At 50.6% G+C, this 15,073-nt stretch overlaps 1 protein-coding gene across 1 annotated transcript in view; it reads left to right on the top strand.

Moving 5' to 3' along the window:
- TGM3 (transglutaminase 3) overlaps nucleotides 1-13,116 on the top strand; it is a 108,693-nt gene extending 95,577 nt beyond the window's left edge. Inside the window, exons 12-17 of the mRNA XM_057529708.1 lie at nucleotides 611-714; nucleotides 2,551-2,796; nucleotides 5,984-6,292; nucleotides 8,641-8,798; nucleotides 12,042-12,175; nucleotides 12,552-13,116. Coding sequence (XP_057385691.1) covers nucleotides 611-714; nucleotides 2,551-2,796; nucleotides 5,984-6,292; nucleotides 8,641-8,798; nucleotides 12,042-12,175; nucleotides 12,552-12,699 — 1,099 coding nt within the window. The 3' untranslated portion in view covers nucleotides 12,700-13,116. The remainder of the gene's footprint in view (nucleotides 1-610; nucleotides 715-2,550; nucleotides 2,797-5,983; nucleotides 6,293-8,640; nucleotides 8,799-12,041; nucleotides 12,176-12,551) is intronic.
- Nucleotides 13,117-15,073: the final 1,957 nt, after the last annotated feature.

Here is a 15,073-nt window from a genome sequence, read left to right as displayed (position 1 = left end):
TGCTGAGGGAGGGGACCAATGACTGAGACATATAGATTGGGAGACAAGGGGCTGCCATTGATGAAGAACATTTTAAGACTGGTATATGTCATTCTTCAATCCGGACCTCAGCCCAAGGGCTTTGTGGCTCTTAGCCAGACCTGTCACTCTTGCTGTAACCCCATTCATTTTCATCCCACATGAAATACAGTAGTGTACCCCAAAAGGATGCATAGGAGAAAGCTGTGTGGGTTTGCTTGCTGGATTCTGGCTCTAACCTAGATCTGTTCTGCTCCTCAGAAAGGCAGTAGAACATGGTGGTCAAGGACCTAGGTTTTGGAGTTAGGCATACCTGGGTCCAAACTTTGACTCTGCCATTGTTAGCTGCTTAACTTCTCTGAGCCTCAGTTTCCCCTTTTAAGAGATGTGCATAAAAATAGTACCCATTTAACAGTGCTGTGAGAATTTAAGTGCGACAATGCTTGCCAAGGTCTAGCACAATATCTGGCACAGAGTAAGCTCACTTGATGAGTATCAGGGTGCTGCACTGTCAGATCAGAGATGTGGTGTTTTGCCACTCCTCTGCTGTGTGGCCTTGGCCAAACTCTGTAGTCTGTGCTTCTGTCTGCAGGAATTTCCACGTCTGGAATGAAGCCTGGTTTAAGCGGACTGACCTAAGCCCATCATACAGTGGATGGCAGGTTCTGGACGCCACCCCCCAGGAAAGGAGCCAAGGTAACCAACTCTCTGACGGCCCCCTTCTCTGGGTTTGGCTCTAAGTCATGACCTCTCGATTCTTTATAGTGGTGGACAGCGGCACAGCAAGGTCACCCAAATCCTCTCTACCTCCAGAGGGCAGGGAGGGATTAAAACAAAAATATTTTAAAAGTAGATTTCCCTCCTAATTTTCTTGGTTCAGGCTGCTATTAAAATGACTTCCATACCTGCACTCACATGGCTACTGCAGAGGCCCTGGCATGTGCCCTGCAGCAAGGGAAAGGAGCCGTCCCCTGCCAACCATGATTCTCCTGCACCACCTCTGGTAGCCCATCCCTCCCAGCACAGAAAGCTTCCAGTTCCCCATCGCCTTGGGATTTAACCCAAATTCCCTGGCTCAGCTCCAGACCTCCGTGATCATGGCCCCCATCGCCTCTCTCACCTTCACATGTGTCCCCTGCCAGGCCGAGCTCTCCTTCACGCAGGCTGGCCTGGCCCCATCCCTGTGCTCCCACCTGTGGCCACTCTCCCATCAGAGCTTGGGTCTCAAGCTCTCCAGGAACCTTTCCCCTTCCCTCCCCTGACCTCCAGAGCATTCTTGTCTGTTACCCTCATTTTCAGTTGTTTCTTTCAAACTTAAAAAAAAATCATAAAGGTCATATAGGCACATGGTTTAAAAAAAATTCAAATAGTTCTAAAAGGACTTACTTACAATGAAATTGAAGTCTTACTCCCTTCCCCAACTGCAGCGTCTCTACCAGAAGCAATGAACGTTAGATTTGGGGAACTTGGGTGTGAGGAGGGTAACCTTCCAGATATTTTCTAGGCCACTATTCAACCTTTTCACTACAATCCACTAGCAGCTATAAAATCAAGTTAATGGGTTGTGACCATCATTTTAAGAAATGAAATAGAATATCATGGAAAGGGGTGGGGGAAAGGAAAGGAAAAGAAAATATCAGGGTGCATTGGACATTAAGAATAAGAATTGTCCTGTGGAATTTTTGTTTCAGGGTCATATATGTGCCATGATGTAAAATCTACTTATTTCTAGAGGTCATGGTAAAAAAAAAAAAAAAAAGGTTGAAAGTCACCGTTTCAGGCTTATAAAAGCATGTGTGTGTGTGTGTGTGTGTGTGTGTGTGTGTGTCTTTATTTGTTTTGTAAACACAAATGGAATAATACTCTTGTTTCTATTCTGCTGCACCTTGCTTTTTTTTCAGCTAGGCACTTCATGAATGAAACTATATCTGTATATCTATACCTACATCTACATCTATATCCATCCAACCATCCATTCATCTATGAATCTATCTATCTGTCCATCTCTCTATGTATCCATCTACCTACCTACTTATCTGTCTGAGCTACCTATGCTGAGTGCTCGGGAAGGGATGATGGTCAGGGCTTGGGACCCCAAAGAAGCATGACATCCCTGTGGGCTGGGTATGCAGAAAAGTCTTTCAGGAATAGGGGGGTGATTTGGGAAGAATGATTTGCAGAGTAGAAAAGAGGCAGCCCTGAGCACAAGACAGCAAGACTTTCCCCTTTAGGAAACAGACTGAAGGCAGTGGGTCAGCACAAATTATGCACCCACAGAATACAGGATTGGGCCGTCTTCTGTGGAGGTGGAGTCTCACCAGAGCACTATTGCAGAAGATAACAATAGCCCCGGAATGTCTTGCTGAGTGCCCAAAGAGGGGGGCAGACTGTTGGGGTTGAAGGAGTTTGGCGGGGTAGAGGCAGGGGAGTTGGGTGGTCATGGGTGGGCCCCAGAGGAGCAGGCCATGGGGTGTACTGTTGTAGATGGGCCTGGGTTTGGCATGTATCCAACCTCTGCACCCTGGCCCCCAGGGGTGTTCCAGTGCGGCCCTGCTTCGGTCATCGCTCTCCGAGAGGGTAATGTGGACTGGGACTTCGACATGCCCTTCATCTTTGCCGAGGTTAATGCCGACCGCATCACATGGATCTACAATTCCTGGACCGGTGGCCTGAAGAAGAATTCCTCAGACTCTGACATCGTTGGCAAATACATCAGTACCAAGGCGGTGGGCAGCAACACTCGCATGGATGTCACCGAAAATTACAAGTACCCAGAAGGTAGGAGGGGGTGTGGATGGGCTGTGCCACCCAGGGCTTAACAGCTCTGAGGTGGAGAAGGAAAAATTGCTCATACTCCTTCCGAATTGTCAGCCAATTCTGCCTGAATGGTAGGACTGCTCCCTGGCATCTAATGCCCAGCTCCCCAGACTGTTTCCCATGGGAACAGAACCGTCGTGAAAAGACGCGGTACCAGTGGGAATTTGCCACAGGACTCAGGCAGCTGTCAGTCCAGCTCATCTCCAGCTGTGCCCTTTTGCCAATTACACAACTGGGATGACAGCACCATGATTGAACATCACAGGGAGAAACATGGTCCCCATGAGAGACCCCCCGAGGGCCTCTCAGTCAGCCCACTCCCCTAGCCTCTAAGAAACACAGGCAGGAAACATTCTCTGAAAAAAGAAATGGACAGTCCCCCAAGATGTGGGGACTGCTTCGTCTGCTTCAGAGGCCTCCCCAAAAGCCAGATGAGGTGGGCTTACACCATGAGGACAACGCCCAAGTCCCTGAAATCTTTAGCATCCACATGAGTGCTGGTCTCCCTAAAGTCACCTAGAAGGCTAGTTGCTACGAGGCCACCTTTAACACAAATTACATTTGTTGCTCTATTTAGGAAGTTGCTTTCAGAGTCAGAGACTTATCTCTTTGAGGAGTCTCAATGGTGACAAAAGTTCTACATTTGAAGGTGATGTTCATTTTTAGAAACAGGCAAAAGTGAATTAATGCTTGCTCTAGCAGGCCAATCACTCCTTAACGTGGTCAACATGTCACTCTTTCTAAAATACTTTGAAATATTTCCTTCAGCCGATCCTCACTGCTCGTTCTGAGGTGTCAAGAAAAGTGCTCTCATGAAGGTGCCCACGTGCCCCCAAAGTGAACCCCACAGCTCCGTACCCTGCTGACTTCTGCTGTTGGCTGCCATTTACAAAACAGGAAAGCTGAGCAGGGGAGGTGGATGAACCTCTGGGTGTGGTATTTGTGGCCATTTTGAGGCACGACTCTAGGGTGATGAGATTGGTGCCCTCAGTTGGACCCCAGTCCACCTATGCAGGCCATTCCCCCAGCTGGGGTCAGATGGCCTTTCTCTCACAGGCCAGGGGGACAGGCCGGTGTGTGACAAGAATTCTCAACAGTGTCATGATGTAGAAACAAGAGTAGGGACCAAGGAAAAGATAACCCCGGGCAGGAGGTGAACTCCATCCTACCCCTTATAACTGTGCAACCTCAAGCAGGATTCTTAGCCTCTCTGATCCCTCGTTTTCTCACTTGTAAAATGAGAAGACCAAGGCCTGTCTTCAGTGGGATTTAAATGAGCTAGTGTACAGAAAGTGCCAAGGGCAGTGCCTGGCCCATAATGAGGACTTAATAAATAGTGATGATTTTTATCAACTTGAACATCTGCAACTTCATTGGAATGACCTCCCAGAGGGACTTCTGAAGTGCACCGCTTACACGGTTGTGTGATTCTGTGGGGTTCCTTACCTGACTGTCACACCTTGATTCTGCTTCTTGGGGGCTCTGGCTGTCCCAGCCAAACCTCCTGAGCAATGGGAAGGGGCCACGGCCAGATTGGGGGATCCCTGCAGGACCCCTGGCGATGACCCAGTCCCTGTGTGACAGCAGGGCTGATCACATCGCCTGATGTTGACCAGTCTTCCTTACCTAATGATTCCAGCCTTTGTTTGATGGCCCCAGGGAGGAAAAGCTCATAAAATGGGTTGCTAAGCATTTGCGCAACAGCAACACCAAGGGAGAAAACAGCAGCAGGAAGCTTGGTCTTAAGTAAGCCTGGCAGGTGACCTATATAGGTATGTGGGCTCTGAGCCTCATTGTGCAAACACACCTGCTTCGAGGTTCTGGGCACAGAGGCTCAGCTCCCTGCACAGCCTTCAGACCTGGGTGTGGACTTACAGCTCGGCTAGAGAATGGGAACGCACCAAAAGGAACCCAGCCCACCAGGAGCTATCAGCTTGGGTAATTTGGCTGCCTGTCTTCTTTTCAGTAAGGTGTGAGGGAGGAACTACTACACTCAGGTCTAGACTTCTGGGGACTGGCCCTCTTTCTGCCCCTAATTCCCAGATTACCAGTCCCTTGGACCAGTCGCTCCTCCTCTTAGGGTCTTAACGCTAATGGTTGGCCTCTGAGGTCTCTGCCAGTTGTTACATGTAACTTATGGGAAAGACCTCACTAAATTGTAAAGTGCTTCTAATAAGTCAACTGTTGCCTTAAAATTTCACAGGTGGGTTGGGGAAGTTAGGGGGCAAGGGCGTAAGTATGGTCATTCTTTGTGTATCTCTGTCCGTGTTCCTGGAAGGTCAATACCTTCTCCTTGATAGTGGATCTATCTTCAGGTCAGGCAGGGAGACTTATGTGCACTGTGTGGTCTACCCTGGCTCAGAGGCTCGGAGTTGGTTATCAGCTCTTAGCACCCCAAGAGCTGTGATTTTTAGGCCATGATCTTGGCCATTCTCCAGGGACTGTTTATAGCATCACATTCAGCAGCACCCATGACCCAAGTCAGAATCAGAAACTCAACCTGTGGTTCAGCCTTTGTGTTTATGAAACCTGAACTCTCTCGACAATTTAAACTAGTCGTAACCTGGAACCATAACAACTGTGGGAAGTTCTTGTCAACTGACATGGACAAAAGTTCCACTCTTCAATTCTCAAAGCATCTTCAGAAACAAAGCAGAATAACATGGTAAACTGGTTTGAAAATTTTTTCAATGAAGTTAATTCTAAATCATAACCTTTTTTTCACTTATGAACTTACTGTAAACTTTTTTAGCTCAGTTTTTGTTGCTTTTAAATTATCTGTTTTTTCTTTGTCTCACAAAGGACCATTTATCAAAAGAAAGAAAGAAGGAAGGAAGACAGAAAGGAAGGAAGGGAGAGATCTAACCTAATTAGCCTAAGCAGAATATCAAGCCATATAGTAATTTTATGCACCTTTCCCTACATCTCCATGGAAATTTAGAGCTGATTGGAACAGCTGGGATGTGAGCCTCGTGTTAAGGAGGATGAAATGGAGACCTGCAGAGGTCAGACACTTGCTTGAATCAGAATCGTTGTGCAAGCAGCAGAACCAGTGTTAGTTCCAGGCCACCCTTCCAGGCAGGATGCTGTCCTTTGTCCAGGTTGCCACCGCATCCCTGAGATGCTTCTCTCTTTTCCCACCACACAGGTTCCAGACAGGAAAGGCAAGCATTTGAAAAGGCTTTGGGGAAACTTAAACCCTACATGGCATTTAGAGCAACAGCTGCAGGAAGATTGAGCACAGCGGAACTGAAGCCCAGCATATCCGGGAAGTTCAAGATCACTGGCGCACTGACAGTGGGCAAAGAAGTCAACCTGGCCCTGATGTTCAAAAACCTAACGAGTGATTCGAAGACAGTGATGGTGAACATGACAGCCTGGACCATCGTCTACAATGGCACACTTGTACACGAGGTGTGGAAGGACTCCGTCACCCTAACCCTGGGTCCCGAAGAAGGTAACTCATCCTGTAGGTTGCTGGGGTACCATGCACCCAAGGTAGCTGGTATTCTCTTGGGATTGGAGAGTTCCTGTTGGAACCGAGTCAACTGATTAAGGAAGGAACAGCACGTGGCCTCTGTGGTTAAGCCTGGGGTTTTGAAGTTTTGGAGGCTGCTATTATGGTGAACAGTGCAAGTCAGTGTGGTGCCAACCAAAATCCTTTTATGCCCTGGGGGAGGAAGGAGGGAGGCTTTGGCAGTTAATAGACACACTGCAAATACCCCTTACAGGTACATACCACTTTGTCCAGTGTGCAGAGTACTTCCTTATATATTCGTATGTACTATCACATTTGACCTTCTAAAAGGACAGATTTCAGTATTCCCTTTTACAGAGGTGGAAACTGAGGCTTGGAGAGATTGTGACTCGCTTAAGAGATTGTGTCATAGCTAGTAGGTGGCAATGCCAAGTCTTGGTCCTAGATTTCCTAATGCTAAATCCAGTGCCACCACCCATTTTCTAGGTTTTATTGCTGCCACCCCTCCCCCATACCAGCTGCCACCCTACCCCACCCCTCCCCACCCCACAATGAATCACTTTCTGGGTTTGACCCTAGAAGGGTTGCAATATACCACAAGGCCTTGAACCCTCTCCAATGCTCCCCCACAGCTGCCAATGGGTGGGTGGAATTTCTTGATTCCCAGCGACAGTGATAGGTTTTCTCAGAGGTCTGAGCCTCTGGGAGGAACCGTGACTCTGTACTCCTGGGTAGGATAGACGGGAGGGGACCAAAGTAGAGGAGAGAGAGTCTGGGGCTGTGGAAGGATTAGAATGCAGGTGTGCCAACATTGGCAAAATCCTTCAAGCTGTTATGAAAAGTCTGGACTTACACAAAGCGGATTAACAAGGGTGGGGTGGCTATTTGCTTCACATAAGGAACTAATAAAAACTGATTAATTACACAGCCCATCTTGAAAGAATTCTGTCTGCAGAGAAACTGCAGAGAAACGGTAACACCTCTGTATTACACCTGTCAGAAGGCAGCATCCCTAGCAACCTCTCTTCTGGCAGAATTTAGCAGAAATCTTCCCCATACCAAGAGCAACTGCCTGGCTATTACTTACCTTCAAAGCTCAAGGGAAGAGCTATTTCTGTAGACCGAAAATAATTTACGTGAGGTAAATGGTTTTTAAAAAGCCGTACTTCTGCAAGAGGCAGCAGAGTGAAATGGGAAGGGGAGGGAGGAGGCAAGTGAAGTGGTCCTGGAGGCCTGACATCCTAACCTACTTTCTGGGCGATGCTGTAAAGTCCCCCTCCTTTTCTGAGCCTCAGGGTTCACTGTCCAAGAGGGCTGGACCAGCTGATGCAAGGGCCTGTGTCTCCACATTTGGGGCAGGCTAGGTAAATCCCTCCAGGGCTAAAAGCAGAGACAGCACCTTCCTCACAGACTTTCCTCAAGGAGTGTATGACCCTGTGGATGCGGGGGCCCCCCCAGACCACCCAACACGACTGCATAAGGGAGGGGGGAGTGCCCTGCACCCATTGGAAGGGGAGGACCCTCGCTGCCTGCCCTGCGAGTAAGAGAGGGGCCTTGAAGCTTGGGGAGGAGCCAGATAAAGGGAGGAAAGCTGGGGAAGGCCTTTGCATCTGAGGGGACCTTGTGAGTCAAAGCTTGGAAGTGATAAGGTACCTATTTTGTCAAAAGGACAATGAGAAGCATGGGAGAGAACGTTCTTTTGAGGGAGAGAGTCACGAAGGGCCATACTGAGGGGTCTGAACTTTATTCCTGAGGCAGCGAGGGGCCGTGGAAGATTTTTGAAGTGACATGGAAGAAGAGTGACATGATTTGGGGGGGGAAAGTGCTTCTAAAGCCTATCTTCTGGTGTGTGGGGATGTATTGGAAGCAGGGGAGACCAGAAGTGGGGAGATGGTTCAGATGCTGCTGCCATAGAATCCCAGGCTACTGGATGACAGGGGAGGACCCAAGCGCTTATTTAGCCCTGGCTTCCCTCGTTAGTTATTATTGTGTTGTCAACATTACTGTTTTCATCATTGGGCAATGAGTTAGTCCTCGTATTCTTCCCCTGCCCCTTAGAAGGAAACTTGCCCTCCGATATTTTCCAGGACAGGGAGGAGGCTTCAGCCCCTATGAGCCCATCCAGCCAGAGCCCTGGGTTCCCCCTGGCCCCTGCTCTGCAGCCTGCACAGAGCAGACAGATGTTTCCCACAGGGCCTGGCAGGGAGGGCTCAGGCAAGCCTGGGCTCCAGATGTTCCCAGCCAGCTCACATCGACTTGGCTTGGCATCAGCTTTTAAGGTTTCGACCCCACTCCCTCTCACTCTGCTGCCTGACTTCTCCTTCCAGAAATACAGCATCCTGTAAAGATCGCATATGCTCTGTATGAGAAGTACCTGAAGGCAGACAACATGATCCGGGCCACAGCCGTGTGCCAGGTCACCGACGAGACTGAGGTGGTGGTGGAGAGGGACATCATCCTGGACAACCCCACCCTGACCCTGGAGGTAAAGGGGTGCTGAAGGGGTGCTTCTCCAGCCAGCCCAGCCCTCCCAGACCACAAAGAAGGCCCTTCCCTGCTGTCAGGCCGAGGACCGGGCCCAGCTCAGCTCCAGCCTCTGCCAAATGGATCAGCCAAGAGTTCCACTCAGAGTAGCGTCCTTGGGACTTCCCTAGCGGTCCAGTGGTTAGGACTCAGAGCTTTTGCTGCAGGGGGCGCGGGTTCAATTCCTGGTCAGGGAACTAAGATCCTGCAAGCTGTGTGACGAGGCAAAAAAAAAAGCAGCATCCTTGCTCCCTGTCTGGCAATATCCACAGGCACGTTGCCCTGTGGCTTCTTTGGTTGCAGCTCTAGACCCACTGGCAATGCCAGCTGAGAAGTGGCCAGAGGGGCTCTTCAGCTCACTGCTGGACATCTGCTGTGTCCTGGGCTGTGCCAGGCTTGGGAATCACAGGGGGCCACAAGGGGTGGGTCCTGACTGCAGGAAACCCACCGTTCAGCCCCCGGACACATTTGTAGAGCAAATCAGAAATGGGCATAACTCACGTGCATCTCCCGACTCTAGACCCCAGAGTTACAGAATTGTGGACTCTTAGAGACCGAGTCTCGAGCTCCCATGTCCTGCCATTTCACATATCAGTAAACTGAGGCCCAGAGAGGAGAAGGGAATTTCCAATTACTGCCAGAGCCAGGGCTAGACCTCAGGCCCTTTCCAGGGCATCCAGCACATCCAGAGCCAGCAACAGCATCTTCCCAGTGGTTGAGAATGAGGATACCTCATTTTTTGGCTGCAGGCTCTGCTCCCAGGCTCCCCCTCAGGAGCCCAGGCATGTGGGGGCTTGCAGGTCGGCGGGAGGCACTTGGGGCCACTCTGTTCCTTCCTTAGCACTGGGGCTGGAAGTATTTGGCTGACTCCAAGCCTGTCCCTACCCACGCCAACCCCAGCCCAGTGTGGAGACTGCCAGAGCCAGACAGCACAAACCTGAGGGGTGAGAGCCTGGCAGGGAAGGACAGGCAGACGAATGGGTCAGGAAGATGGGATCTTCCCATGGGATCCCATAGAGAGCTTCATGGGTCAGGCTCCTCCCGAGTCTGCTGTACCATCTGTGCCAGCGGTCTAGACAGAGATTGCCTTTTTTTTTTCCATCGCGGTGCCACTAGCCTCCCTAGCCCCAGATTTCTAGAGTACTTGTGGCTGCCCTAGTCCCACCCTCCCTAAGCTACACCCCAGCTTCAGAGGTTCCTGATGTCAGACAGAGGGCAGGGGGACCCAAGGCACCCGCTCCATGCAGCTAGCCTGCAATTGAGCTCTTTCATTGTCCTGGTTAGTCTAGACTGTGCTTCAGAATGGGGGGAGGGGGGTGGTCCATCACCTCCAGGGCTAGGGAGGGGGTGCCACCCCTGTTGTGGGCCCATCACTGTGGTTGTGAAACAGAAACAGCCCCCCCATTGGGAAGGACTAGAACAGAGCTTCTGGGCTCCAGGCTCGCCTTCTTTCCTGCCCACCGAGTTTTCATCCTCAATCCATGATTGTCCCCTGAGCTTCTCCTGCTTCCCAGGACGTTTCCAAGAAATGCACCCCATCCCTGTAGAATGACAGGCAGCAAGTGTCATTTCCCACTCCTCAGGCTGCGAAATGAAACATTCTGCATAAAAATTATCAGTGTTTAAATGAAGATAGTTTTTCCCCCATTATATTCCCTTATCCAATATCCTCAAACCTGCTTATAGCTTTCTCTTTAATTCAATACTTTTACTCTACATCTTTTAGACTTCCATATCAAATCAGCTTTGTCTTTCAAGAGAGTGTAACATCTTTTAAAAGGAAATCAGAACACACACAGCCTGGAAATATTCCATCAAAAACTTTCTTATTTAATCTTTTTAAAGGACATCTGCTCTTTCTTCTTTTGGGCATCTTTGTGTGAATTTGCTCTTAACGCAACCTCCCCTTACTTCAGCCTTCAGAGAAGCAAGACAATCTCATCTTGATTGAATGACTCAATGCATAGCTCACTCAGAGCAGGGTACGTGGGTGATCTGTATGAAAAGATAATAATTTGGGTAAAATTCTATTATCTTACTTGATGCTGATTGGGAGTAGGCATTGAGGACTTTAGAACCAGACCATACAATCTGAACTTTGTTCCAAAGGGTGATGTCCTTCACATTGGCCCATGACCTACTGACAATCAGACACAGTCTTCTGGTGGCTCTTATCGTCTTCTTTGGGTGCATGCACAGATTTAGGTCAATAGGACAGGGTGGTAAGCAGCAATAAAGAAAGGAAAACAAATACACGAAAATCTCAAATTGAGCATCAGTGTGAAAAATATGGCACTGTTTATGTACTCTTGTGTCCCAATGGTATAAAGTTATGCTTCACTCTTCAAATCATGTCATACTCTTAAATGAGTTCCATGGGAGAAATTATGGTATAGATCATGGTCTCTAAAATGTTTCAATTATGCACAAATTATTGTCAGGCATTGCAGGGTCTAGCAAGAAGATGTAAAATGGTTGCAGTGAGAATTGGTGGCAAGAAATAAAAAACAAAAAACAAAATGAACAAAAAGCAGCGGCCTCTAAGGATCCTCAACAGAAGAAAAGAAATCCACCAGTCACCCAGTTTCAGTTTCTGTTTCCAAAGCGCTTTCTTCTGCATCCATGATCTCATTTGGTCCCTTGTAGCCCAGGGAGGGAGGCGGGGAGGGATCAGCCCTCTTTATCAGGGAGGGAGTCAAGGCCCAGGGAGATGACATATCTGCCCAGGCTTGGCGGCTTTTCAGCACGAGCACAAGCTTTCATCTTTGGGAGCAAACAAATAGTCCAGGGTGCTTCTCTGACCAGAAACCTAGGTTTCTCCAGGCCCTGATCAAGGACCCTGTGAAGACCACATGTGGCATGTCCTCGGAAATGGGGACTGCCCTTCCCGAGATGAACTGAGAAAGGGCCCGTGAACCCAGCTGGGAATTTAAGCCCTCTCAGCCGCTGTGATGTGCTGCCTCTCCTCCACGCCTGGGTGTCCCGTCTGTATCCTGGGGATGACAGCAATTTCCTAGGAACCCCCTGCATGGATGTCGCTGGAACTTAGGAGGACTAAACCTCCTAAGGATCGTTATCCTGCCTTCCTTTGTCCTCAGCAACATCCTCCCCATCACCAAGTCTCCGGCACAGCCCCGTCGGCTCTCATCAAGGGCAGATGAAATGAACAGCCCAGCCCTGACTCTGTCAACCTCTCTCCCCACAGGTGCTGGACCAGGCCCAGGTGCAAAAGCCTGTGACCGTGAAGGTACTCTTCTCCAACCCGCTGGATGAGCTGGTGACGGACTGCAAGCTGATGGTGGAGGGGAGCGGCCTGCTGCTGGACAGCCTCAAGATCGAGTGAGTCCCAGGCTGAGGGCCCAGTGCGGGATGGTGGGAGGGGGGCAGAGGAGCCCTCCCCAGAGCCCGGGGCAGGGCAGACAGAACTCCTCTAGCCTCTGAACTTGGGAATCTGCCCATAAGGATATACGTTTGCATTTGGCTTGGGGGTTCACCAAACTTGAACTCAAGGGAAGTCCAGGTCACCAGAGCTTGGAACTGGTCCTCATATTTGGGAGATCATGGGATCCACCCACCGTGCCTTCCCCTGCTGAGGGGTCCCAGAGCTGAAGGGGCTTGATGACCCAGGGTGGCAGCTAGAGGGAGTTGAAGGAGCAGTGACCTTGACCAGAGCAGGACTTGAGGCCTCATGCTGACTCCTGCCTTTCCCCATCAGCATGCCAACGCTGAACCCCAGGCAGCAGTCCTATGTGGATTTTGAGATCCTGCCCACCCGGAGTGGCACCAAGCAGCTCCTCGCCAACTTCTCCTGCAACAAGTTCCCCGCGATCAAGGGCATGCTGTCCATCAAAGTGAACAAGTGAAGGGGCCAGGGGGCCCCATACAAACTTGGGAACACGGAGCGGGCAGGGCTCACCTGTGGAGTGAGTCCCCTGCCCACACACACTGTCCAGCCTGGGAAACTCACTCCGTCCCCCAAGGCAGCCTGGACTCGGACTTCCAGCCTCCAACACACACCCCTCCCTTGTTCCCAGGCTGGGCTGGTTTCACCCTGGCCCACGTCTTGATCACGTTTGCATGTTCCTCAAGCTTCTCCTCAACACTGCCCACTCTGTGAGCTCCATGACCCTGCTCAGCCCTTATACCCTCAATGCTGTGGGCACGGAGTGGCACCTGACCCAGCAGCTCTCCAAATGGCTATGGGGGGAGAAGATGGTCTGGACTGTTTGCTGATCCCCAGCCTGCAGTTGGCACATTCCTGCTTCTCTCTTAGGCCACTGTGGAGGTGGGGGGATGACGGTTAGCCATCTGTTGTAACACTCACAACCACACTCTCAAAATAAATGTTAAAAAGAGCGCTATCACACAACACTGAATTTACAGGACTGCTGCTTCAACTAAGGTGGTGGAGAAGGAGAGAGGGGGGCTGGGGCCATGTCCTTCTGGAGGACAGATGGCCTTGGGGAGGCCGTGGTCTCTATGTTCCAGTGTCCAAGAGGAGTGGGGTTGTTCCGTGTGGCTCCAAATGCAAAACTAGGGAGACGTTTCAAATCAGTTTAGGAAACCTCTCTAAGATGATGTCCAAAAATAGATTGGCTGCCTTGGAGCAGGCAGGGAGCACCTTGGAGGGAGTGCCTTGCCCAGGCAGGCTTTGGGCACTCTCTGTGTAGCCAGGCAAACTCTTCCAGGGTCTCTACAGGCGTCAGAGTGAGAAGGGACTTCAAAATCTTCACTGGAACTCTTTCACAGAGCAGGTGTGGGTGGTGGCCCAACCTCTGCTCACCCTGGACTCGCCCCAACTTGTGCCACACTCCTCCTCTTGCAGCCAGAGCCCTGCTAACTCCACCGGAAACTTCTCTGCCTTCACACATGCTCTCAGGGTTCCTCAGTCTTTGCCCCTTGAAATAACCCCAAGCAGATCCCAGAGCTTTCCGTCACTGGTGCTGACTAACCCCATTTTGGCAATCACGCCTCCCTGTTCGGATATAAAGGACCAGTCCAATCTACACAGAAGCTTCAGCCTCACATCCAGCTCAAAGCTTCTGCCCTATGCTCAGCTCAGGCCTGACCTGGGCTTGCAGAAGGAGGCACTGTGCATGCGCCCTCTTCCTTCCTCCTTCCCCTCTTATTGCTTGATCCATCAGAGTTGGAGAAGGGAGAGAGGAAATTAGGAGAAAAATGACAAAGTTCTACTTCACTGGTGTTGATGCAGCCTGGCCACGGAAGCCCGCCGCGTGGCTGGCATGTAAATGCAGGCTTTCTGCGTTGCGTGTCTCCAGCATGGTCAACGTGCCCCTCAGACTCGGCCTCTGGAGGTTCTCCCCTACCGCTAACTGCTCTGGAAGTAGTGGTCCTATCGTGATGGCTTGAGCCCAGTTCCCTTTCATGGGCTCCATTGCCCTGCCGCAGCCGCCTCCTCTCCCCCTTCTACATCTCAAGCTGGTCCAGCGTCAGCTTCCCACCTCCAAGTGCCCCAGGTGGGCAGTCAGCACCAGAACCTGTGTCCATATTTTCTCCTGGTGTCAAGGAACTCTCACCAGGGCCCAGTTCTGGTGTCTGAATGCAGCTGGGCCTCCCAGTCTCTGCAGGACAGCAGGCCCCCAGCTGCGGAGGGGGAAGCTCGTCTCTCCTCTTGGAGCCTTGCCACTCTCTCAAATGCCCCTTGATTTGGCCTGGAGATAGGTACCAGTCCCCAGTGAGAAGGGGCAGGGTGAACTAGGCAGACTTCTGCTCTGGTTTCTATTAGAAAAAAGGAAATCCAGAAGTTTCCATATCCTCCCATCCACATGAGGCCTGCCCCAGACCTTAAATCCCTCAAGCATCAGCCCTGTCAGCAAGCGTCTCCTGAGTGCCTGCTTTCTGCCAGGCTCTGTCCAGAGAGATTAAAAACCAACAAGAGCGTGATCCCTGCCTTTGGGTTTCCATCCTCAAAGGAGTCTCCTAAGGTGTGTCATTAAAAATCCATGGGGAGTTTGTAACCAACCCCAAGCACATGTGTCTTAGAGCTATGTCTAAACACCCCTCCCCCCCACTTGGGTTCTGAAGGATTTTATCAATAAAACAAAGGAATAGCAGGCAGAGGCCACAGCGCCCCATTTATTTCTGGTAGAACAGAAGTTAGAGGTTGTAGCAACGTGTGAGATGCAGTCGGCCTGCTAGCTGAACCCCAGAATTAGGTGACCTTGCTCTATTGGTTAGGATATATGCTCAGCAGCCATAGCAGGGAAACCCAAACTG

The sequence above is a fragment of the Balaenoptera acutorostrata genome, chromosome 15 (assembly GCF_949987535.1).
Source record: "Balaenoptera acutorostrata chromosome 15, mBalAcu1.1, whole genome shotgun sequence".
Classification (NCBI taxonomy): domain Eukaryota; kingdom Metazoa; phylum Chordata; class Mammalia; order Artiodactyla; family Balaenopteridae; genus Balaenoptera; species Balaenoptera acutorostrata.
The sequence above is the reverse complement of the archived record's forward strand: the minus strand, read 5'-3'. Positions and strand labels throughout refer to the sequence as shown.